This window comes from Ambystoma mexicanum, chromosome 8, assembly GCF_040938575.1.
Source record: "Ambystoma mexicanum isolate Mex_15411 chromosome 8, UKY_AmexF1_1, whole genome shotgun sequence".
In the NCBI taxonomy this organism is placed as follows: domain Eukaryota; kingdom Metazoa; phylum Chordata; class Amphibia; order Caudata; family Ambystomatidae; genus Ambystoma; species Ambystoma mexicanum.
The window spans coordinates 175,089,393-175,106,369 of record NC_090929.1 but is presented as its reverse complement, the minus strand read 5'-3'; the positions used below and the strand labels follow the sequence as shown (position 1 = coordinate 175,106,369).

The 16,977-nt window shown below is 47.9% G+C and overlaps 1 protein-coding gene across 4 annotated transcripts in view; it reads left to right on the top strand.

Moving 5' to 3' along the window:
- The first annotated feature begins 282 nt into the window (after window positions 1-282).
- ENTR1 (endosome associated trafficking regulator 1) overlaps window positions 283-16,977 on the top strand; it is a 540,688-nt gene continuing 523,993 nt past the window's right edge. For 2 of the 4 annotated variants that reach the window (XM_069609578.1, XM_069609576.1), the window contains exon 1: window positions 362-1,607. In XM_069609578.1, the coding sequence (XP_069465679.1) occupies window positions 1,535-1,607 (73 nt within the window). In that variant the 5' untranslated portion in view covers window positions 362-1,534. Of the gene's footprint in view, window positions 1,608-16,977 lie in introns of all 4 variants that reach the window. The other 2 variants (XM_069609577.1, XM_069609579.1) reach the window with 2 other exon arrangements.

The following is a 16,977-nucleotide window of genomic DNA, read 5'->3' as shown; positions in this document are numbered from 1 at the left end:
CGATGCCTTGGAAATTAATTTAGTATCCGTGCTGAACAACACAATGACGAATGTCTGTGATCTGCCAAATTATTTATTTGTATTGGCTATTTTCCAAATTAAAGTGTTTTGCCAAATGATAAAATATATTGTCTAATTACTGTTATAAAAAATATTCAAAAATGAGAATTGTGAATGTTTAGTTATTCTTTTTGCCGATTTCCCATTGCAGACTAATTTGACTTTTAGAGGTAGTTAGCCACACATGACCTCTTTTAAGATGGCGGCTTCGAATCTACCAATGGTAAGTTTTGCGCTGCTCGTCTGTCTTTTATGTCTTGTGCCGCCACCGGTGTCTTGCGTGCCCCGGTGCGCAGACGTCACTTTCTTATGGTAATCACATTGTTGCTGTTGTCAGGGGCGCTTGTCTCCGCCCTTCTGTGCGGCTGGGGCGTGTCATCTGGGGCCACTTGGAGCTGGCCGGCGGGGTTCGCTGTTGTTGGGCGGGTGGGGGATTCGGGCACTGTCTCTTGCAACTTTCGTAATCCCCATACTGTACTGCTTTCTAAAAAGAGCCGTTCTCCCTTAGTCTGTCTGCGGCTTCTTGGGTCCTGCTTTTCTCACACTCTTTCACGAATAGTCTCTGCTTCAGCGGTGACAGTGGTGGGTGCTGCTGTATTCGTTGTCATCTCGGGCATCTGTTTATGGCATGTACGCTTTGACAGCTCTCCCAGTGTGTTTTTTTTAACTGGTTAATTCTCTTGTGCTGTTTTTGCTCTTTTTCTCTGTTCTCCCGCGTGTAGCTCCTGGTGTATTACTGACAAGTCTAGGGGCTGTTTGATGTCTGACTGCCTTCTCCTTGCTCTAACACCTGGTGCTTCAGCAACTGGCGATGGTTCTGCAGTATTGTTAGTTTGCACCTTTCATCCATCCCGTCTGGTGTGTCGGTGGCAGCTGTAGGTGCTGCTACCAGTCTCTCTGTACCACCCCTTCCCCTCCAGATGTATCGGTGAATGCTTTGGGTACCCCTGTGTTGTTGTGTCTCTGCGCCTCTTTCATCTATTAACGGCCCTCGGTTTGTTGGCGACTGCAGGATAGTACTGTAATTGTAAGCAACCTTTTTTGGCCTTCTTCCCCTCACAGCCAAAGCGTAACATGCACTGCTCGAGGTCTTGTTGAGAATCACCATTACCTTCTAGAGCTGCTTGGTCAGTGTATCGAAATACCAGAGGTGCTGTTCAGTCTCTGTTCCTTTCTCCTCTTATGATACTTTCGTCTCATGGTGCAGAAGTGCTGTTTACGCTTCAGCTCCTTCACGATCTGTTCTTATGCTTTCTTTGCCACTCCTATATTGGCAGGCCGGTGTTACTTTTCGCTCTGTGCCGGCCGAATGGGTAACTCACTTTTTTGTGAGTGGGTGAGGAAACTGCAACAAATCTATTCTTTCTGAAATAAATGCACTCTGATCCAGCTTGTTGTGCAGTTGCTGTAGCCTAAAGCCTGCTTTAAGAACTGTTCGACCCAAACCCGCGTGTTGAGCTGGCTGCCTAGAACCATGTCTTCATCATATGACTTTCGTACAGATGCGGTTCAGTCAACTCGACCCAAAACTGTAATCGCTCAAGATGGTGAGTAGTGAAACTGCACTGCCAATTGACTTGGCGATTGATCCACATTGTCTTGATATTTGTAATGTAAACTGCATTATATTCATGTCTGCAATGATGATTACTTGCTTACAGCTCATTCTTATCTAAACGAATCAGCTTTCAGTGGTCTTATGTGGCGTTAGAACCCTTTTTTTCCTCTGTTTTATTTGTTGAGGGGACAAGAGTAACTGGACCACAGCAATTAACATGCTTTCTCTGGGTCACCCAGTAGTAGTGATTTTTGAGCAGTCAAGGGAGTGTCTCAGGAGGGCAACAGGGCAGTTCATTGTGCAATATAACACTTAATAAATGAATTACCTCACAAAGATGTTTTGAAAAATAATACCTTCTGTGAAGGAAAGTTAGTTGTTGTGCATGTTGGAGTTCAACTTTACGAAGAGTACTTTCACTATTTAAAGGTTGTGACCTTACCAGTTAGAGTGACTGGTAATGTTTTAAATTGATAATTCGGAAACCCATTTAGCTAGTCCGTATCCCAGGGGTGCCTTGTTATCTGTATCCACTCATGTGGCGTTTTTTTTTTTTTTTTTTTTTCCAACTCTTTAGTTCTCATTTTCAACAATATTCAACAAGCAGGTTATTCTGATAAGTGTTAATTGGAGAGACTGACCAGTTTTTGATTGGCTGAGTCGGATACCATCCTGAATAAATTCTAATTTTAGATTTAAAATTAAAGATGGGACCCAGGCACCTCGGTCTGCTGTCTGGCACGCACAGTTGGTCCTGACTGCTGTCTATGCAAATTGAGGTGCTTCTCAAAGTCAGCCGTGGCAATCCTGGTCACAGTTCTGGTTGTGTTTCTCCGCTGGGTCGGTGCTGCTATGGAGGCTATAGCATACTGTTGAATCTGGGCTATGTTAAGGCCATACTTTTTGTTGCTGTTAAGATTCCGGTGCTAGGGTGACCCGCTTGGTGTCTAGCAGTTGCAATTCACTGGTTCAGGTAAGACTTGGGCTCATCCGAGTCAAAATTCTTAGATGTTCTTTTGCCTTTGTTACAGGCTTTCCTTTTACGGGTTCTCATGGTGCCTGATTCCCTTGCCTCTTAGACAGGTCTTGCAGGTATTACCACCAAGGCTCCTCTGGAAACACGAGGTCCTTAAGACTTACATCCGGACATCACCCCCCTGGTTAAGGGGGAAGGGAGCACTGGTTGTTACTGTCCTCCCCATACCTTCTGCCAGTGCCCTCTCCAACATTACAAGGGGTGCAGAGTCCTGGGCTAAATTGGAACATTGAGATCGGTGTGCATGCTACTACCAGTTGCAGTTTTGCATCTTTTTCAAACCTTTGTGCACCCTCCTAATCACAGGAGAGTCTCTACATTCAAAAAGCATTGAGGAATCTTGCCATAGGTGCCCTCGCTATTCTGAGGCAGGCAGAAGCCATGACCATATATGCCATGACCATATATGCAGTATCAGTCTCATTCACTCAGTCCCAGCAGCAAAGTTAAGCTGTGTGATTCAGTACTGGATTTTAACGTAGTGGCCTCTGTTAGCACCCCTCAGTACATGGCCTCTGTTACCACCCCTCAGTACACAGCAAGTTGTTGCCCAATAGTCACGAATTAGGTGTCTGCCTCCAGCCAGTGGAGTCTACTCAACTCACTGTTCAGTGTTGCTCATAGTTGAAACAAGGTCTCTTTGGGACATTTTTACTCTGAGAAACTTGGAACCTCTCGGGCACATCACAGGGTTACATCCTTATCGGCTGGAAAAGGGAGGAAGGACAAATCCGGTCAAAGCAAAAAGTGCAGTGCTTGTTCACCAGAAGTGAAGTTTAGAAATGTTGCCCTCACATATGTACAGCAGATTTGGTGAACTGACATCCTGCAACTACTAACCATAGCTAGAGTTATATATAAATGGGGCAAAGGACCATCCAGATCTGGTTTTGCTATTTTTAGATGCTGAGAAGGCTTTTGATCTGGTCAAATCGCTGTTCCTGGAAGGCATATTCAAGGCTTAAGTATTTGACCATAATTGGTTTTGTTGGATAGGGTTGCTTTATTCCATTACTAATGCATTGGTAGAGAGGTAAATGCCCAGATGACTTACTGGTAATCTTCACTACTTCTAGTCCTACTCTTCATCTTTTGCGTATGTTCTACTCCCAGGAACTCTTTTTTTTATTTTTATTTTTTTACAGGCTGGCCTCTTCTAGCTCCTCCCACCCCAGGAGTTACAACCTCCCACTCACCCAATTCAAGACAGTAACACCAAAGCCAAGAAATGGGCAACTTCCACCAGCGGGTGGGAAGGGTAGTCCGTACTGGGACGAGGAAGAGTAGGACAAGAAGTAATTAAGATTACCGGTAAGTAATCCAGGCATTACCTCCTCATCCCAGTACTTACCTTTGAGTCATACCAAAGCAAAACAGGAAGGATGCCCATGCACACAACAAAAGGCAAGACACCAAGGGTAATGCTAAGCCAACCCAACCCCAATTTATTCAAGGAAGAAAAACGTCAGGAAGATGAAGACCCCCTGCCACCACCTCAGCAAGACACCGCCCCTAGAATCCCTATGCCAAAGGAAGTAGAACAGGGCCTCTCTATGTTGAGCTGGTAATGACGAATGAAGGTGTTGGGAGTAGCCCAGGTGGCCGCCCGGCAAATATCCAGCAAGGGAATCCCCTGCCAGTTAGCCCAGGAAGAGGCCACCCTCCTAGTGGACTGGCCCTGGACCCACCCTGCTGGGCAGATACCTGCAGAATCATAGGCAAGGAGAATCAAGGATTTAATCCACCAGCTGATAGTAGGAGTGGAAGCTCTGCGTCCCCAGCCCCAAAGGTGACCAAGAGATGGTCTTCAAGCAGAAAGGACTCGGTCCAGGAAAGATAGTGCATGACCACTTGCTTGGCATCCAAGCAATGCCAAGCATACTCCTCGGGCGAGGATGGTCAGGGAAGAAGACAGGAAGGACCACCTCCTGCGACTGATGGAACCGAGAGGAGACCTAAGACACAAAGGAAGGGTCACACCGCAGGACTAAGGCCTCCCCCACCTCCCCTCACCCCACCAAACCATCAAAAATGTGGGACGACACATGAGAGCCCCAATCTCCCCCAGACGGCGAGCTGAAGTGACATCCACCCAAAAGGTAGTCTTGAGAGTCAACCACTTCAACTCGACATCCTCCAGAGACTCAAAGGGAGGTTTTTGCAACATAGCCGGCACCAAGGGCAGGTCCCACGGAGGATCCCCTACCGCATCCAAAGGGCGAGAGTCTGGCCCCCCTTCTAGAGCCTAAAAAACAGAACCTGCTCACCCCCTTGCCGGAGGGATAAAGAAACCCGGAAGGCCCGAATGGCAGCCCACTGAGAACGGAGAGTAGAGACAGCCAACCCCTTCTCAACCGACTCATGAAGAAACTGCAAAATGTCAGGCAGCCCACAGCTCAGAGCCAGAAAGCCCCTTGGGGAACACCAAGACACAAATTGGCCCAATGACGGTCATAAGACTTGCAGAGGACCTATGTGCCCTCTGGACCGTTCCAGCAACAACAGCCAAAAGGCCTAGCACCTGCAAACCCCACCTCTCAGTTTCCATACCCCCCCACCGAATGAGAGAGAAGGTGGGACCGCCCACCCTCAAGGAAGATGGCCAACTGGGCAACACCCACAGAGGAGCCAACTGCATCTCCAGAAGAATTGGGAATTGCCCCCGACGGGGCCAGTAGAGGACCACCAGGATAAACGCCCCAGAGACACCCTAATCCTGCTGACGACCCTCAGAACCAGGGGTATTGGAGGGAAGGCAAAAGAAGATGCGGGGTCCAGGCCAAGTAAATGACGTCCAGGCCCCTGGGGACTGAGTCCTGGAGCAAAACCGGGGAAGCTGAGTGTTGTAGGAGTTAGCAAAGAGGTCAAACCAGGGACGTCTGAACCGCTGCCACACCTCCAGACACGCCCAGAATGACACTGGAGGGTCTCCATCTTGAAGCGATGATATCGAACCAAGGCATTTTATTTCCATAGGTTGCAGATGAGACGCCCAGGCTTGGGGACCAGAAACACACGGGAATAGAAGCCAAACCCCTTTTGGCCCAACGGCACCGGGACCACAGGCCGCTTGTGAAGAAGGTCCAGGACAGATGAGTACAAGGCCTCCTGCTGATGGAAGTCCGTGGCCAGGGGAACACCAGGGCACGAAGGGAGGCGGGGAAACAAATTCCAGGCAGACCGAGCCAAGGAGTCGGAGGCCACCAGGTCCCAGATCCGAGAAAAGCAAGACAAACGACCACCCACCTGCCAAGACTGGACATCAGGTCTTATGAGGCTTGGGGCTGGGAGGGACTGGGACTACGGAATGAACCTGAAACCTTGCTTCCTCCGATCCGTCCTGGGACGTGCAAGGAGGATGGAACCCGCCAGCCGGCGCAGGAGCCCCCTTCTTTCTTAACTTTTTAACTTGTCAGCATGTTTATTGGCCATAAAGACACAGTGAACCTTGGACTCCAAAGCGTCCCCAAACGATTTCCAACCCTCAAAGGGGAGTTTTAAGGCAGCAGGCTTCTGGGACCCTTTCGAATTCCACTCCTGCAGGCACAGATGGCGCCTACCCGCGACGGTGGTGCCCATGGCCATAGTGGTCCCCCAAACACCATTGTAAAATCGGTCCGACATACATCCAGTCTGCTGCTGGGAGCAGTCAGTGCCATACGGCAAGGCCTGTCACAGTCCACAAAAGCCAGCCAACACTGTATCTGCGGCATAGGACCCATAGGTGCAGGCCCGCAAAGCCAGATGGGACCCAACATAGGACTTCTTGAAGGCAGAATCCATCTTCCGGTCCACAGGGTCCCTGACCACAGCCTCCTCCGCGGACATGGATGAACGGCCCACCAGACTGGCCAGAATGTCATCAACCTCCACCACCGGAAGCAAGCGGTCCTCCTCACCCCGCATGGGGTACAGCTTAGCCATGCACTGGGGAATGGAGATTTGTTCTAATCTGGCCCACTCATGAAGCATCTTGTCTCGAATGTCTGAGATCAAAGGACCACCCAACTTGGGAGAATGTTTATACTGGCGAATTGAGGGCTCTGCCACCTAATTTTCCACCACGATCTCCACCTCCCCCGCCCCTCACAACAGGCTCCTGAAACCCCATAGACACAAAAATCTGGTCCATCACCAGCTGAACCTCATTGCGGTCCAAGAGTTACCCAGCGTCATCGTCATCCGAAGAAAGGAATGACGTGTCCGAGGAGGAGAAAGAGGTGGAACCAGGGGCAGGCGCAGAAACCCCAGGAGCAGCATGGGAAGCCAGGAATTCAACAAACGTAGCCTTAAATTCCTTGCGAGAAACCCCAGGAGTAGGGGCAGGCACCCTCCATTTTTTAGGAAGACGAGGAGGCAGGCACAGGAGACTAGCAGGCACACCCCAGTTGCCCGAGGACACCAGCAGACACCGCCTCTGGGCCTCGCAGCCCCACAGGAGGCTCGTCGGGAACGCCAGCACCGTGCAGGTATCAAGTTCCACAGAGGAGCTGCCGGGTGTGGGACACCAGCCGTTGCCCCTCAAGAGCCCTGCACCGAGAGGTTTGGAACGTTCCGGCAGGAACAAAAGAACTGCATTGGATTGGGTGAGAGGGAAGTTATACCTCCTGCGGTGGCAGGGGCCAGAAGAGTCCAGCTTGTAATGGAGTTCCTGGGAGTAGAACATATTCAAAGGAAAGTACTGGGACAAGTAAGGGGGACGTGGAGGTAATGGTATTTCCACACCTAGTATACATTTGTGTAGGGTAACCAACATGGGCTCCCTTAGTCACCCCACAGCCCCCATAACCACCTTTTGTATTGGCATTTATCTTCCGGCCTCTGTTAGGGGGAGGGGGTTGAAACCAGAAGGGGATCCTGGTGTGTGAAGGACTTAAGCTGGTGTAGTATTGTAGATGAGGCATGACCCATCCAAGGGACTCTTATTAGACTTCCTGGAACATTATGGACGCCTATCAGGATATAAAATAAATGTAGCAAAGTCCTTGCTTCAGTTGGGTCATCTGGCACAAGACCACTTGGCCCACGTGTCTCACTTCCCTTATAAGATTTCTACAACAAAGATAAACTTTTTGGATAAGTAAAGACTCCTTGTTTAGAAAATATTTCCCCCCATAGTGGCAAATTCTGAAGTCTGATTTACGAAGGTGGAAACAAATGCAATTGAGCTGAGTTTACAGCTTTAAAAATAAACGTGCTCCCAGACTACTCTTTCTATTGACAATGATGGCAGTTAAGGTTCCAGATCTATTTGTTATGGAAGTTAAATTGGCCCTATTGCATTTTTCTTTGAGAAGATAAAAAAAAAAGTGAGAATCGCATCTATCAAGGTAATTTTACAAAAAGAACCCCAGCGGAGAGGTGTAGGTTTCCCAGACTTGGAAATGCATATTTTAGCGGCACACCTTGGGGTTCTTTATGATCATTTATGGCCGATGGGGAGGAAATAATGGATTTGGCCTGAAAATTGGATGGTCTGTCCACTAACAGGGAATTTAAAACCACCACACGTTGAACACTCTCTGATCTTCATGGAGGAAAGGCAAGATAATAGCAAAGATTACCTTGTGGCCTTCTCTCTTGCATTGTCTGTTGGCCTCCCCCTTCGTATGTGTCATGATCTCTGCTTCCAAAAGGTCAGGGTTTTCCCAACTCCCTTGGAAGCAGATCCATAACCCAGGTTCCGAGTGCCAACCAGTCCCAATTGGGACCTTTTGGACCCAGTCCTGGCGCCAGTGGCACCAGGCTCATAAATATGCCCAGTCCCAGCGCTGGAAGCGCCGGGCTCATAATGCTTGGGTGGACTTACCTGCAGCAGACCATGCTGCTTACTTGCCTGCCAGTTGAGCCTCTGATCCTCTTCTGTTTGGAACTACTTTTCCTGTTGGGTGGGGCAGGAGCCACTCCCTAGGTTCAGAACACTGGAACTCTTCTGGAAAGCAGGAACTCTTTTCTTACCTAGGCGTGGCTGTGGAAGGAGACACCTAAGCACTACAGGAGGCTATTTAAACCACACCCGATGGATGAATCTTGCTTTGCGTTATTCTGCATCCTCTGCAGCAGAACGCTCATCGTGTCTTCTGCATCTGATCCTGGGCCTAAGGAAAAAGGCTTACCATCCTGAATCCAGTCTTCAGCAACACCTATAAAGACAAGAAAGAACAGGTTAGCATTACGGTCTTCAGTGACAGCTCTTCACTTACCTGGTCCATCGGCTGTCACCAACGCCTCGCGCTGCATTCCGACATCTGAAAGACAAAGGCTTACCTACTCTTCGTGCGCTCCGGAGGTCTTCACACTGCATTCCGGCATCTGAAAGACAAAAGCTTACCAACTCTTCGCACGCTCCGGAGGCCTTCGGCGCTGCATCCCGCATCTGAAAGACAAAACAAGGTGCGTTTAAAGACATTGGGGAACTTTAATACTCACGTGCCATTACTCCTTTCCACATCTAACCCAGTGGGTATTCCGGCACCCTGCAGCCGCTCCGAACTTGTACCTGCAAAATAAAAAGACAGTTAGAGCGCATCGTGAAGCAGGCAACAAGCGCTTACTTACGTGCTTCCAAGCGCTTCTATTCATCACACGGGCTCCATCTTCAACTCACTTCAGCCCGTCCTCCACCATCGCCGGAACCCTGCAAAACAAGAGACATCATTACTAAAGACTTTAAAGACATTAGAATTACTCGAAACTTACCGTTCGTGCAGTAAACGACGGACAGCAGTCCTCTGAGGTCAAGAGGCCTGCTCCCCTTATCCAGTGAAGAAACTGGTTACAGCACCCTGCCCCGAGGCAGATGGAGAGCACGGCGTTCACTTACCTAAGGTGAGAGCGTTAACCTTCGGGGTTCTACAGGAGAAGAGAAAGGGAAGAAGAGAGAGACATTTAATAACCCAGTTCATTAATCCCATATTTTCTATCTGCAGACATCTTACCCTTCGAGTCAGACATACAGTGCACAGAGGTCCAGCCCAAAGAGCCAGCCGTGTGTTACACATCACCTTTGAAGATACGGTATACGCCCAGTCAAGACCGGCGCCTCTACGGGAATCAGGTGAGCCTTACAGAACGCAAAGCCTACCACAAAACTCCCGTCCAGGCGCTATGGAAACCTCGGATACCGACCAACTAGCCCAGTTACTTGGGGAACTAAGGGCAGAAGTGCATGCAGCCCGTCGGGAAACGAACGCTCTAAGAAGGGAACTGATTATTTCCAAGGAGCGAACAGATGATCTCGCTAGACAATTGCTACAGTCACAAGCCGGACAGACCCCGTTACCCGCATCTGGGGGAAATCTTCCTTCTACATCCTCTATGAATCCAGTGCAGATCAACCTACCTGGGAATGTACCTCTGGCTCCGCCCGAACGATTTTCTGGTGACCCAAAGAGGTTTGCAGTATTTATCAATCAGTGCCGGTTGCATTTCTTATGCCGGCCAGCAGCCTTTCCAACTGATCAAGCTAAAGTAGCTTTTGTGCTTTCGTACCTTAGTGGCAATGCAGCAGACTGGTCGATCCCTCTAGTAAATCAAGATGATCCGGTCCTCCATGATTTTCAAGCTTTTCAGCTCAGTATGGAAAAACTGTTCGCAAGACATTCACAGGGGCAGGCCTTGGACAATGAGCTTCTTTCGTTGCGACAAGGTAATCAAGACCTTTTGGCTTATATTGCGTCTTTCAACAGACTGATAGTGGAAACTCAATGGCCTGAGGACAAAAGGATTACGCTGTTTTATAGAGGTCTACGTGGAGAGCTCAAAGATGTGTTAGCCCAAGTAGTGAATCCCCCACAAGATTGTTCGGACTATATAGACTTAGTCGTTCAAATAGATCACAGACTGCAGAACAGGAAGGCCGATCGTTCCAAGTTTGATGCTTGAGTATTTTCCAAACCGCCAACTCCTTCCAAAGGAGTAGACTCCGGAGAACCCATGCAAATAGGGGGTCTGAAAGGTCCTCTAACACAAAAGGAGCGGGAAAGGAGAAAACAGTTGCAATTATGCCTCTATTGCGGAAACTCAGGGCACTTTCTTCGAGACTGTCCTGTGAAACCTGCCAAGAAGGCAGTAGGAGCTGCAGTTACCAAAGTTACAAACTCTGAGCAGGGAAACGACCTCGCCCGACAAGAATAGAGGTCCTCTTGCCGAGCTTGAAAACCAGTTCCGTGACCTCGCATTTCGTGATACCTATGGTCCTCATTAGCCCTGATAATCCGGATCGATTACATGCAATTGAAGCTTACGTCGACAGCGGTGCCATCGGCAATTATGTGGATCATGAAATGGTTTTGAGGATGAATCGAACTCTTTGTCCCAAGGCTGTAAAGGACGTAATTACTACGGTGGATGGTACGGAGATAGCCTCCGGGCCAGTAACGCATACCACTCAAGAAGTGACGCTAGTAAGTCAAGATGGACACCATGAGAAGATCGTGTTCGATGTGATCAAGGCCCCTCAGTTTCAGATTATTCTAGGAATACCTTAGTTAGAGAAACACAATCCTCTGATCGATTGGCGAGCAAGAACGGTCCAGTTTCCAGAATGTGTCTACTTGTCACCCTCCACCTGGTGTTGCACTGGCAGCAATTTCTTCAGAGACTCCCCAGTTACCTCCCGAATACCTAGAATACCAAGATGTTTTCCGGAAGGATCGGGCTAACTCTCTACCTCCTCATAGGTCTTATGACTGCCAGATAGACCTGATACCTGGATCTACTCCTCCTTGTAGTAGAATTTATGCCCTCACCGAGCCTGAGAACCTTCACCTTCGACAATACCTGGATCAATACCTGGCAAATGGGTTTATTCGTCCTTCCAAGTCCCCTGCTTCTTCAGCTTTGTTCTTCGTTCCAAAAAAGGAAGGAGACCTTAGAACTTGTCTAGATTATCGCTCCCTGAACCAGATCACCGTTAAGAATAGATATCCGTTACCTTTGATCCCTGAACTCCTGGACCAAGTCAGAAAAGCATGCATATATACAAAGCTGGATCTTAGAGGAGCTTACCACTTGGTACGAGTAAAAGAGGGCGATGAATGGAAGACGGCCTTCCGCACCAAGTATGGGCTATTTGAATATCAGGTCATGCCCTTCGGACTTTGCAATGCCCCGGCCGCCTTTCAATATTTTATGAACGATGTCCTCAGAGAGCTCATAGATGTGTGTGTTGTTGTTTACATTGACGACATCCTCGTTTATTCTTCATCGGAATCTGAACATCGGAAACACGTGAAAATGGTCCTCAAAAGATTGCGTCAACACAAACTTTTCGCTAAGTTGGAAAAATGTGTTTTCAACGTGACTGGAGTTGAATTCTTGGGATTCATATTATCACCTGGTGGAGTGCGTATGGATTCAAAGAAGGTCGATGCAGTTCTCAAATGGCCATCACCATCCTCCGTAAAAGGTGTGCAAAGCATGTTAGGCTTTGCTAACTTTTACCGCAGGTTTATCCCCGAATTCTCTCGAATAGTCCAGCCCATCACTGCCTTGTTAAAGAAAAACAAACGTTTTGAATGGTCTACCGAGGCGGAACAAGCTTTCCAGGATTTGAAGACTAAATTTATCTCTGCACCAATCTTAAAACACCCTCGCCCCGAACTCCCCTACATCGTGGAAACTGATGCTTCAAGCCTTGCCATGGGGGCAGTTCTATCACAAAAGGACCCGGTAACCAATCAGTTGCATCCCGTGGCATTTTGGTCCCGCAAATTCTCGCCTCCTGAAATCAATTACACGATTACTGACAAGGAACTTCTGGCTATCAAGTCTGCCTTTAAGGCTTGGCGGCATTATCTGCTGGGGGCCCGACACACCGTGACTGTGATTACGGATCACCGAAACCTGCAATATTTGAAAACCGCAAAAGCCCAATCCTCTAGACAACTCAGTTGGGCATTATTCTTTGCCGAGTTTGACTTCATAATTACCTATCGACCTGGTACAAAAAACGGTAAAGCTGATGCCCTTTCTCGGATGGGAGTGGAAGAACACTTGATCAACCCTAAACCTGTAGCAATCATTCCCGAACAAAGAATTCTGGGTGTAATCGCCACACAATCCATAGAGGAAGTTAAGGATAAAGCCAGGCAACTTGTAACTCCAGCAGACATACAGAATTGGCATCTGCAGGGAAAGGACTTTGCAGTAAAGGACAACGATTATACCTACCCAGCACAGATTTACAGAAAAAGTAATCTCTTGTTATCACGACTCTTTAATGGAAGGACATCCCGGTATAGCCAAGACCTCAGAAAAGATCAAGCGCTACTTCTGGTGGCCGTCTTGGAAAAAAGATATCAGAGACTTTATAATGTCCTGTGGAGTATGCGCCCAAAACAAGAGTCAAAAGGAAAGACCAGCAGGCCTCTTACGCCCTATTGACATCCCACCTCGCCCTTGGCATACGCTTTCTATGGACTTCATCACCGATCTACCTCCATGCTCCGGATACAATACGATTCTAGTAATCGTGGACTTATTCTCCAAGATGGCGCATTTCATTCCGCTCAAAGGCTTGCCAACAGCAGCAACTCTGGCCCGAGAGTTTCTCGAAAACATCGTCCGACTGCACGGTTTTCCTTCGGTTCTAATTTCGGATCGAGGTAGTCAATTTATTTCTCATTTTTGGCGAAGTTGCTGTCGGTCGGCTCAAATTGATGTGAGACTATCGACCAGTCACCACCCTCAGACCGACGGACAAACCGAGAGGACCAATCAAACTCTGGAACAGTATTTACGCTGCATGCTGCAACAAACTGAAAAAACTTGGAAAGACATCCTTTGGATAGCCGAATATGCCTACAATAACTCTGTCCATTCGGGAACTGGGAAAACCCCGTTTTTTCTTTTGTACGGCAGTCACCCTCGAACCTCGGAGTTGGATCCTCTCCAAGATCTTGAAACACCAGCAGTAGACTACCTGCATTCTACAATCACCCAAGCCTTTAAGGAAGCTGTTTCTCACCTTCAAAGGGCTAAAGAACAATACAAGAAAGGAGCAGATCAACATCGGAAGGAAGCCCCTCAATATCAAGTAGGGGATCAAGTCTGGTTATCCACCAAATATCTACCTCTAAAAGGGCCACGCACATTCAACCCAAGATACCTTGGTCCCTATTCCATCACCACCATAGTGAACCCAGTAGCGGTCAAGTTGGACTTGCCCCCGCACATGAAGATACATCCGGTCTTCCACGTCTCTCTATTAAAACCCGTGCAACCTCAAACCCGACTAACTAAATCTCCAAAACCTATCCTAGTTGATGGAGAACTCGAGTTTGAAGTCAAAAGCATTCTGGACTCCAAGATCTCCAAATCTAAACTATTTTACCTAATTGACTGGAAAGGCTACGGCCCCCAAGAGAGATCCTGGGAACCTGCTGAATATGTCCACGCTCCTCGCCTAATCAAAAGATTTCACCGAACATTTCCTGACAAGCCAAAACCCCCGGAGAAGCCCGGTTTGGGAGGGGCCTTGAGGGGGGGTACTGTCATGATCTCTGCTTCCAAAAGGTCAGGGTTTTCCCAACTCCCTTGGAAGCAGATCCATAACCCAGGTTCCGAGTGCCAACCAGTCCCAATTGGGACCTTTTGGACCCAGTCCTGGCGCCAGTGGCACCAGGCTCACAAATATGCCCAGTCCCAGCGCTGGAAGTGCCGGGCTCATAAGGCTTGGGTGGACTTACCTGCAGCAGACCATGCTGCTTACTTGCCTGCCAGTTGAGCCTCTGATCCTCTTCTGTTTGGAACTACTTTTCCTGTTGGGTGGGGCAGGAGCCACTCCCTAGGTTCAGAACACTGGAACTCTTCTGGAAAGCAGGAACTCTTTTCTTACCTAGGCGTGGCTGTGGAAGGAGACACCTAAGCACTACAGGAGGCTATTTAAACCACACCCGATGGATGAATCTTGCTTTGCGTTATTCTGCATCCTCTGTAGCAGAACGCTCATCGTGTCTTCTGCATCTGATCCTGGGCCTAAGGAAAAAGGCTTACCATCCTGAATCCAGTCTTCAGCAACACCTATAAAGACAAGAAAGAACAGGTTAGCATTACGGTCTTCAGTGACAGCTCTTCACTTACCTGGTCCATCGGCTGTCACCAACGCCTCGCGCTGCATTCCGACATCTGAAAGACAAAAGCTTACCAACTCTTCGCACGCTCCGGAGGCCTTCAGCGCTGCATCCCACATCTGAAAGACAAAACAAGGTGCGTTTAAAGACATTGGGGAACTTTAATACTCACGTGCCATTACTCCTTTCCACATCTAACCCAGTGGGTATTCCGGCACCCTGCAGCCACTCCGAACTTGTACCTGCAAAATAAAGACAGTTAGAGCGCATCGTGAAGCAGGCAACAAGTGCTTACTTACGTGCTTCCAGGCGCTTCTATTCATCACACGGGCTCCATCTTCAACTCACTTCAGCCCGTCCTCCACCATCGCCGGAACCCTGCAAAACAAGAGACATCATTACTAAAGACTTTAAAGATATTAGAATTACTCGAAACTTACCGTTCGTGCAGTAAACGACGGACAGCAGTCCTCTGAAGTCAAGAGGCCTGCTCCCCTTATCCAGTGAAGAAACTGGTTACAGCACCCTGCCCCGAGGCAGATGGAGAGCACGGCGTTCACTTACCTAAGGTGAGAGCGTTAACCTTCGGGGTTCTACAGGAGAAGAGAAAGCGAAGAAGAGAGAGACATTTAATAACCCAGTTCATTAATCCCATATTTTCTATCTGCAGACATCTTACCCTTCGAGTCAGACATACAGTGCACAGAGGTCCAGCCCAAAGAGCCAGCCGTGTGTTACACATCACCTTTGAAGATACGGTATACGCCCAGTCAAGACCGGCGCCTCTACGGGAATCAGGTGAGCGTTACAGTATGCGAGATAAGGGAATCGCCGCCCAGAATTACAGTTGGTCTGAGGCTAGCCTTAAAAGAGTGTGCCCGTTGTGGGGACAATGGAAAATATATACAGTTATTGATGCCTGAAAGCAAACTCCATATAGGTACATTGTCAATTTTCTTTTACCTACAGCAGAAGGGGTCCCTCTCCCAGGATAAATGAAAGCAACTCATCTTAAGATCTTCACAACTTAGAACAAGTGCTAGAACTGCCTCTGGGGGGTGGGGGGTAGGGCGCATAGGGTTGGTCTGAGCTATTTATAAAAGTATCTTGGAGGCGAAATACCTGGTTGTAGAAGGAGAGTGATCTGGGTTTTGGCATATTGTAAGAAATGTGGATCCTCATGTTGAAGGGTGTAAACGTCTTTTTAAATCTGCTTGGATGAAACTAAATGGCATTAAACATTTGCACAGATGGCAGTTGGTACTGGTCAAACTGGCAAATATATTGGGGGGATTCTGGTGAACCTTTGTCCATGTCTGGTTGTTTTGTAAGAGTATGCAATTGTATTGGATAGACATTCTCTCTTGGTTGAGGGATCCTGGGGTCAAGCCTCAAAAACTGCACTTGCCACTAGCTAGTCCTAATTGATGCTTGTTGGTCAGAAATGGTGTGCTGTATGTATGGGGACAAGTGACTTTTTATGCCGGTTTAGTGCTGAAGGTATACGCGGAGAGAAGAATCGCTTGTTATTTTGAGTACCTCTAAGGGAGGAAGGCTTAATAGCCTTGCCTCATATAATACACCATGTGCTTCTGGCTGTAAGAGCCTGTGTAGCTCAAGTATGGAAAAACACCCCCAGCTGAAAGGCAATGGTTATACAAAGTCAGAGCTATATTTTATTGAGAAATTAACTTCTTGGCTGCATGATTCTCAAAAAGATCTAGCGATGGAATGGTTTTCTTTTTGGACTAAATATGGGGAATGTCAAATGGGAATTGAATCGGACGTTAAGCCTGCATATAAAGTTCTGCTCCCTCAAAAGAAGGAAATGTAATGATCCTCAATGGGATAGAGGAGAGGGAGGATTTGCTGATAATTGGCAATGTATCACATTCACTTGAAATGTTAATCGTTTCCCAAAGGGGATGGCGGGGGAAATAAACAGGCTGTCTCATGATATTTTACTCTGATCAAATAAGGACTTGGGTTAATGAAGGCATCATCCTAGATGCTGAACTTTGTCTGTTTTATTTATGTATGCATATTGAAATTCGGGTGTTTAAAGAAGTTATTAATATATTGGGGGGGGAAAGGCATGGCAGATGGCTAGAACTATCAGGGAAGGCATTTTACAAGCAATGTTGATTGTACCAATACCATAATGTGGACATTCAGGTTGCTCTTTATGTAGTCCTGCATTTCGGAGATCACAACTCTCCTAACCGCCAGAAACTCCCTTTACCTAGGAT